Source organism: Corapipo altera, unplaced genomic scaffold, assembly GCF_003945725.1.
Source record: "Corapipo altera isolate COAL_440 unplaced genomic scaffold, ASM394572v1 134, whole genome shotgun sequence".
NCBI lineage: Eukaryota > Metazoa > Chordata > Aves > Passeriformes > Pipridae > Corapipo > Corapipo altera.
Genome location: NW_020885059.1, coordinates 391,434 through 399,523, shown reverse-complemented (window position 1 = coordinate 399,523; position 8,090 = coordinate 391,434). Strand labels below are relative to the sequence as shown.

The window sequence follows — 8,090 nt, the reverse complement described above, 5'->3', positions numbered from 1 at the left end:
CTGCGGGCTGGGGTACGGGGGGTGGGGGGGGGTTGGGGGGGGGGGGGGGGGGGGGGCCGGTGGGGGGGGGCCCCCCCCCCCAGCGCAGGGGCTGAAGGAAATGTGGTCTGTCTTGCAGGACATCGATTTGATTGACATCCTGTGGAGACAGGATATTGATCTCGGCGCTGGGCGAGAGATTTTTGACTACAGCCACCGGCAGAAAGAGAGCGAAGTGGACAAAGAGCTGAGCGATGGGAGGGAGCGCGGGGACAGCTGGAGGAGTGCAGGGAATGAGGTCTTGGATAGAAACCTGCTAGTTGATGGAGAGACCGGGGAGAGTTTCCCTGCGCAGGTAACGCCCCCGGGCCGGGCTCTGCTTGGGGGCCTCCTTGGGGGCCGCTCGGAGCTGCAGCAGCAGGGTTGGCCCAGGTGGGCGACAGGATTTGGCGCTGGCGAGGCCAGGGCAGGGCTGGCCCCGCGTGTCCCCGGCAGCCGCAGAGTCCCCTCAGCCCTGTGGCGAGTCCTTGCGTGGCAGGAGGCAGGGGAGAGGCTCTCCAGCGCGTTCCCGTTCCCTGGAGCAGCAGGATGGAGCACTGGGTGGGGCCTCTGGCTCTTTTTTGGATGCGCTGGATTAAAGCCCTGCTGGAAGGAGCTCGTTCCCTCAGCACCACCTTCCCCGAATCCCGAGGCTACGATTCCCTGTGTTTCCTTCCCCCCCAGGTGCCCGGTGCGGAGGATCAGACAGCCCTGTCCCTGGAGGAGTGCCTTAGGCTGCTGGAGGCCACCTTCCCTTTCGGGGAGAACTCGGAGGTGAGCGGATGGGGCGGATCCAGGGGCTCTCCCTGCCTCACCCACCGGGATTTCGGTGCCTCCCGCATCTTTCCCGCAGCGAACCGGGTTTGGCCGCTCAGGAGGCTCCTTGAAACCACCCAAGGAGGGGGTGGGCCACCATTAATTAAAGCCTCCTGGCTTTGCTCCTCGTTAGTCCGTGGCAAGGCAGGGAGGAGCAGTCCGGCCGTGGCCGGGAGCAGCGGGAAGGGCGCTGGGCTGGGGGGTGGCTGCAGTGCCGAGGCTCCAGCCCTGACTCCCCTCACGTGCTCAGTTCCCAGCTGCGGATGTCTCCGCCCTGAGCGAAGCCGTCCCCGGGCAGAGCCGGGCCCCGGGCGGCCCCCCCACCCTGCTGTCCCCCCTCCTGGCCGAGAACGAGTCGCCCTTCGACCTGGAGCAGCAGTGGCAGGACCTCATGTCCATCATGGAGATGCAGGTGAGCCCCGGGAGAGGGACGGGAAGGGCTTTGTCCCCCCAGGTGCTCCATGAGTTTGGGTGTGGTGATGCCGTGGTGGCCCTGTGGCCCATCTGCTGCAGCCGGATGGGGGGAGCTCCTTCCAGCCTGGAACGTCGTCCTGTCCTTCACCGCGCTGTCCCCGCGTCTCTTCCAGGCCATGGAAGTGAACTCCACGACGGGCGAGAGCCTGTTCGGCGGCACCGGCGGAGACCTCCTGGCGTCCAACTACAGCCTGGCCCCCGGCACCCCCATCAACCAGAACGTGAGCCTGCATCAGGCCTCGCTGGGCAGCTGCTCCCAGGACTTCTCCCTCTTCAGCTCCGAGATCGAGAGCCCCTCCATGGCGGGCGGCTCGGCCCTGCTGCAGCTGACGCCGGACAACTCCACCGGCCTCAACAGCACCTTCGGCTCCACCAACCTGAGCGGGATCTTCTTCCCGCCCCAGATGAACAGCACGGGCAACGAGACGGCCGGGCCCGAGCTGCCCGACCCGCTGGGAGGGCTCCTGGACGAGGCCATGCTGGATGAGATCAGCCTCATGGACCTGGCCATCGAGGAGGGCTTCAACCCCGTGCAGGCCTCGCAGCTGGAAGAGGAGTTCGACTCCGACTCAGGTCTTTCCCTGGATTCTGGCCACAGCCCAGCTTCTCTGAGCAGCTCGGAAGCCTCGTCCTCTTCATCCTCTTCCTCCTCGTCCTCGTCCTCCTCCTCGTTTTCCGAGGAAGGGGCCGTGGGCTACAGCTCCGACTCGGAGAACGTGGACTTCGAGGAAGCGGAAGGGGCGGTGGGATACCAGCCAGAGTACAGCAAGTTCTGCCGCATGAGCTACCAGGACCCGGCCCAGCTCCATTACCTGCCTTACCTGGAGCACGTTGGCCACAACCACACCTACAACATGGCCCCGGGGGCCCTGGATCCCGAGGAGCCCAAGCTGCCCGGCGGCGGCGGCGGCGGCAAGAAGAGCGGCGGCGCCAAGGAGAAACCGTCCGAGTTCCTGGACAAGCAGATGAGCAGGGACGAGCACCGAGCCCGGGCCATGAAGATCCCCTTCACCAACGACAAGATCATCAACCTGCCCGTGGAAGAGTTCAACGAGCTCCTGTCCAAGTACCAGCTCAGCGAGGCCCAGCTCAGCCTCATCCGCGACATCCGCCGGCGCGGCAAGAACAAGATGGCGGCGCAGAACTGCCGCAAGAGGAAGCTGGACACCATCCTCAACCTGGAACGGGACGTGGAGGACCTGCAGCGCGACAAGTCCAAACTGCTCAGGGAGAAGGTGGAGTTCCTCAAGTCCATCCGGCAGATGAAGCAGAAGGTGCAGAGCCTGTACCAGGAGGTGTTCGGGCGGCTGCGGGACGAGCAGGGGCGGCCCTACTCGCCCAGCCAGTACGCGCTGCAGTACGGCAGCGACGGCTCGGTCCTGCTCATCCCCCGCGGCCCCGCCGAGCCCCAGCCCCGGCGCCAGGACCGCAAGCAGAAGGACCGCAGGAAGTGAGGGCATGAGGGGAGAGAAGCAGGAGCGGGGACGCTTCGCCACGAGGGGAGAGAGAGAGAGAACTGGAGAAGGGCTGAGCCTGGAAGTAACTTTTAGAGGAACTTTCATGCCTTCTTATCCGATATATCTTCTCAACCACGCAACGGGGGGGAACTGGCGCTGCCGGACGCTGCGGGAGCCGCGGGGGGGCCGAGGTTTTTTGTGGGGGTTCGGAGGGACGAGAGGAGGAGGAGGAGCCCCCCCCCCTGCGCTGCCCAGCCCGGAGCCTCCCACAACCCGGGATCCTTGGAGCGCAGGGACGAGCTGGCAAACGCTGCTGGGGAGGTTGGCAGAGGTGGAAAAAACAAAAAAAAAAAAACAAACTACTGTTAGGAACTGGCTTTAAGTAAGAAAAGAAATTTAAGCGGATGAACTTAAAAAAAAAACAAAACACAAAACAAGTTATAGGAGAGACGTTTTTCTGAACTTCCAAAGTTCTGTGATTTCAGGTAGTTGGATTTTTGGTTTTTTTCTTTTTTGGTTTTTTTTCTTCCTCCTTTTTTTTTTTTTTTTTTTTTTTTTTAATCCTTTCCTTTTTTCCTGAACCCGTTTTTACCATCGGTGTGTGTGATTCAATCCGACTCAATTCCAGATTAACCGACATCCCTTCCCTAGACCAGACCAGTGCACACGTGGAAACACAAAAAAGGGGTGTGAATTCCGTTAACCCTTTCCAGCCTGAGGGAGCTCAGAGCAGGGAGGGGGGGGAAACACTCGTTCCCAGGGTGGGAGAACCAGCCTGGCAGGAAAGTTGTGATGCCTCGGGAATGGGAGAGAAGAGGGACTGGAGAGGGTTAAGGGATCCAGCAGGATCCGTGTCCCCAGCACCCTCGGAGCACGCAGAGCCTGCATGCCAACCCTGGCTTCTCCCACTGACTGCCTGGGGAGGAATCTGGGGGGGCCTCCAGGGCCCCCAACAGCACAAGGGGAGCGGTGAAACCCCGATCCCAATCCCAGCCCAGGCCGTGGGTTGTCACTTAGAGCCTTAGACAGCTGTAGGTCCCTGTCCCGTAACCGCGCTTGGGTTTTTCTGGGGCTTCAGCCCCCCCCCCCCTTTTTTGTTTTCCTCCCCTTTAGGGTCTAGAAGTGCTTGTGTTGAGTAAAAAAAAAAAAAAAAAAAACAAAAAGAAAACAAAAAGGGAGAAGCCCAAACGTTCAAAGCTGCTCAGTGTTCTCTTTGCCATGAAGATTCCGTGTAACCGTGTGATCACATTATAGGATTCTCTTCTGTCCCAAGGTGTTGGTCTGACTTCCTTTGTTTTCAGGAGGGGGGTGGGGGTAGTGCCTTGATCACTGTCGGTCTCTGCAGGGAGACCATCCTAGAAGCTGTATTTCCATATAGCACAGCTGGGAGTGTTCGGACTTTACCAGCAACAGAAACAAAACAAACAAACGAAACAAACAAAACAACAACAAAAAAAAATGCTTAAAAAAAGTAAAAAAAAAAAATAAAAAAAATGGCTTTTCCGAGCCAGTCCTGTGCACGGGATCCAGGGGAGAGGGAGGACTCGGGTGGTCACTCAAGGGAAGGACACCTGGAGAGGCAGGAGGGAGGCCTGGAGCAGCTGCCCGCTGGGCCACGTGTGCCCGAGGGCACTTTCTCCAGGTTTTTGGGAGAAGCTGTTGGATCTGGGAGTGCACTGAGGGGTGGTCGAGACCCCGGTGGGCTCGTCCATCCCCGATTCCCGGGATCCTGACGCGCGAGACGAAGCACAAAGTGGTGGAGCTGTGGGTGTGGGGAGGTTGGAAGGGAGGCCCTGTGCGTATGTTTTAAATTATTTTTCCTCTTAGAAAACTTTTTTCTTTGAATGGATCTGTGAACCTGTCAGGGAAAGAAGAGAGATTGTGTGAGCACAGGACAAAAATAAAAACGGCTTATTCACTGTACCACCCTCGGCTCCAGGGGTTTTTATTGGATATTTGGATGATTAAACATGGCAGGGAAACCAAGCAGGGACCTTCTTCCCCCCCAACAGCAGCTCCTGGCTCGGGGCTGGGAGCAGCTCCAGTTCCAGCAGTGGGTTGGGAGGAGGGAGTCGCTGTTGTCCTGCAGGGGATGGATGGAAAGAGAAGGAAAAGGAAAAGCTCCTCCTCTGCCTCAGCTGCTTCCTTCCTTCCTTCCATCCTTCCTTCCTTCCTTCACAGCAGGGTCTTCCCAGAGAAATCCAAGGAAAAGCATGCTCCTGGTCAAACCTGCAGGTCCCTGAGGCCGAGTCCAATCCCTCTCCTTGGAATCTGGACTCCCAGGACAAAGTGTCCTGTCCTCCCGTTGGCCTTTGCAGCTCCTGGGGCTGTTCCACACATCCCACCTTCCCTGCAGCTCTTGGAGACTGAGCCGAAGTGTATCCGATCCTGAGGGTGTTTCTATCCCAGCTCCTGCCCTATCCCTCTCCCTGTGGGATAATAAATCCTGGCCAGGAGCGAGGACACCAAACCTTCCATCTCTGGAATGTTTCCAACTCCTCAATCCTGCAGTGGAGCCCCTGGAGGGGCATTTTTGGGTGGTGCTGGGGGGGTCCCTCCAGGAGACCCCACACAAGCCAGGGATGGAAAGCTGCTCCTGGGAATTGCTGGTGTGGAATTGGCATTTTGGATGCCATCCTGGTGCCTCCACACCCCGTCATCTCCACGTATTTTGTCCTTGCAGATCCCTTTCTCCAGGGGTTTTTGTCCCCACGGCCTCCCACGCCCAGAAGATCCGGCCAAAATCACACTTCCAGCCCCACTCTGCTCCCCAACAGCCTCCAACGGGTGTTCCCGTGGGCCAGATGCCCTTTTCCTGCAGATCAAACCTCTCCCTGCAGGACTGGAAGGATCCATCTCCTCCTGGTGCTGGTGCCAAGGGGGATGAGGAGCATTAAATCCACGCTCTGAGGTGCTTCCCCTCCCTCTTCTTGGGCTCCAGGGGATTTATTCCAGACATTCCTTCAGGGGTTGGGTTAGGACACAACCCCAGCTGGCAGAGAAGCCCTCAGGGATTCCCCCACCCCTGTGATGGTGCGAGGAGGTCTCAGCCCTTCCGAGGGGGAGCAGAGGAGGGACAGGGGGGTCTGGGGAGGATCCACTGCTTGTTCCCAGGCCCTGCCCCTGTGCTCACCCGGGTCATTCCTGGTGCACAAACAGCCCAGCGAATCCATGGGGAGGCTCTGAAGGGTGTCCCAGCCCTCCCAGGCTGGCAGAGCCTGCTCTGGCTCCCTGCCTGTGCCCAGCCCAGCGTGGGGAGCTCAGCCAGTCCCTCCCCTGGGCCCCCTGCCAGCCCACACTCAGCCCTTTGATTCCCAAGCAGGAATCGTTGGGGCTTCCAGCAGGGCCTGGGAGCTCTGATCCTGCTCAGAGCCCTGGCCCAGCCCTCGGATCCAGGGCCAGCTGCTCCTGAGCCCCCAGCCCGGGCTCTGTGGGGACACAGAGGGGCTCCCCTGCCCTTCCCTGCCCTTCCCTGCCCTTCCCTGCCCTGCTCCAGCTCCGACCTGGAGCACTGATCCTGGGGAGAACCCCTGTGGATCTCCCCCGGTCACGAGGGGATGTTTTCCTGGGCCTTGGTTTCTCAGGAGGGGCCACAGCAGGTCCCCAAAATCCTGCAGCTCCCAGCAGAACCCTCAGAGCCCTCAGAGCCCCCCTCCCAGCCCCAGGATGGAGCAACCGGCAGATTCCAGCGACCTGGATCGATCTCCCAGAGCTCCCCTGGGACCTGCAGCCTCTGATGCTCAATTAAGTGGACATTACCCTGGCCCTCTCTGGTGATTAATCCAGGTTTAATTGCTGCTGCTGCTGCTGGGCCAGGGCAGCATCTCCTTGTCCTGCCAGGTACAGGCTGTGCTGGCACAAATAACCTGGATTTCAACTGGCTCCCTCAGGAGTTCTGCAGCCCCTGTTCCACCCAAAACCTTCCTGCTCCATCCTGCACCCCTGGAAACACCAGAACCTCTGAGTCAGGAACCATCAGCCTCCCTCAGGAACCACCAGAACCCGGGACTGACTCTGCTCTTCACGCCCAGGAGCTCAGGGCCTCCAGCACATCCACACCAGGGATGGAAGGAGCCAAATCACCTCCTGCCAAACCAGAACCACTGCCAGAGCCCTAAAAACCCACCAAAACCACCAGGTCTGCTCCAGGTGTGGGTGAGAACGGAATTAAAGGCCACTTACCCACCTCTGGAGCCGGATCCTGGCCGGGAACACCCTCCAGCAGCATCTTCCTACACCAAAGCACGTCCCAAACCACAGCTACTCCTCCTGTCTCCACGGCTCAGGGCTCTGCCTAAACCTCTCTCCTCCAGGTGGAAGCCAAAAAAAATCAGGACCAGCCGCTCCAGGACCTGCTGCCACCTCTTCCAAAGCTCCAGGGGAGCCACCAGCTCTCCTGGAATCCGAGCTAACCCGGCTCAGGGAGCACCTTCCTGCTCTACCCCATCACGCCCAAAGAGAGGATGGAGGAAAGAGCCGAGGGTAGAGAAGATAAAAACAAACAAACAAAGAAAATAAATAAATTAAAAAGGAAAAAAAATAATAATCAGGATTATAAATCTAAAATTTTATTGAGACAAAAAAACTGACAGAGCTCGGTATGAAGTTAAAATCCAAACACGTACTTTACATTTAAACGACGTTTTCACAGAAACCTAAAAGCACACGAAATCTTTTTTAAAAAAAGGTTTGTACAATGCAGGTCTAAAGAGAGAGATACCGCCCCAAGGAGGAGGTGCCAGGACTCTGGTGGGGCTCAGGACTCCCCCCCCCCCCAAAAAAAAATTAAATAAGTTTCAGTATTTGTAATAAATCTGAGGGTTGGGTGTTTTTTTTTTTTAAATTGAAGGAAAAAAAAAAAAATCAAACCCTTCCAAAGGTTTCGGGGCTCTGGCACCGACCTCCCCCCAAAAACCACCTCTTTGGGGGTAAGATGGGATTGAGGGGGGTTGGTTTGGTTTGTTTTTTTTCCTTGTGCTGCTGTTGGGTTTTTCCCTCTCCCTCCCCCAGCTCCCTGTGCTGCTTGGGCTGGACACAACAAATCACTGGGACAAAAAGAATGAGAGTGCTCAGAAGTTCTCTTTCCCCTCCCTCCCCAACCCCATATAATTTTGGTTTTTTGTTGGTTTTTTTTTTTGAGAAATAGCACCTTAGAACGGAAAGAAGGGTAGAAAAGGCTTGAAAAGGGTTAAGATCCATCCCCCTCCCTCCCACCCCCCCCATACAATGCATGTGTCAGGAACTGGCAGTTCTGCTGCAGGACAATACAGAATCACAAGTTGGCATTTTCACAAGTCTCCCCCCCCCCCCCCCCCCCCCCCCCCC

General features: G+C 58.0%; 1 protein-coding gene across 1 annotated transcript; it reads left to right on the top strand.

Moving 5' to 3' along the window:
- The first annotated feature begins 76 nt into the window (after positions 1 to 76).
- Positions 77 to 4,596, top strand: NFE2L1 (nuclear factor, erythroid 2 like 1). The gene is made up of 4 exons (XM_027668945.1): positions 77 to 334; positions 703 to 792; positions 1,085 to 1,246; positions 1,422 to 4,596. Exons 1-4 carry the CDS (start codon positions 101 to 103, stop codon positions 2,760 to 2,762), a joined length of 1,827 nt encoding a protein of 608 aa, XP_027524746.1. The 5' UTR covers positions 77 to 100; the 3' UTR covers positions 2,763 to 4,596.
- The last annotated feature ends 3,494 nt before the right edge of the window (positions 4,597 to 8,090 follow it).

Excerpts from the sequence above, each read along its gene's own strand:
- NFE2L1 (XM_027668945.1), top strand. The coding sequence starts at position 101 with ATGTGGTCTGTCTTGCAGGACATCGATTTGATTGACATCCTGTGGAGA. Across the intron at positions 793-1,084 it reads CTTTCGGGGAGAACTCGGAG|TTCCCAGCTGCGGATGTCTC; the intron begins GTGAGCGGATGG and ends TCACGTGCTCAG. Across the intron at positions 1,247-1,421 it reads TGTCCATCATGGAGATGCAG|GCCATGGAAGTGAACTCCAC; the intron begins GTGAGCCCCGGG and ends CGTCTCTTCCAG.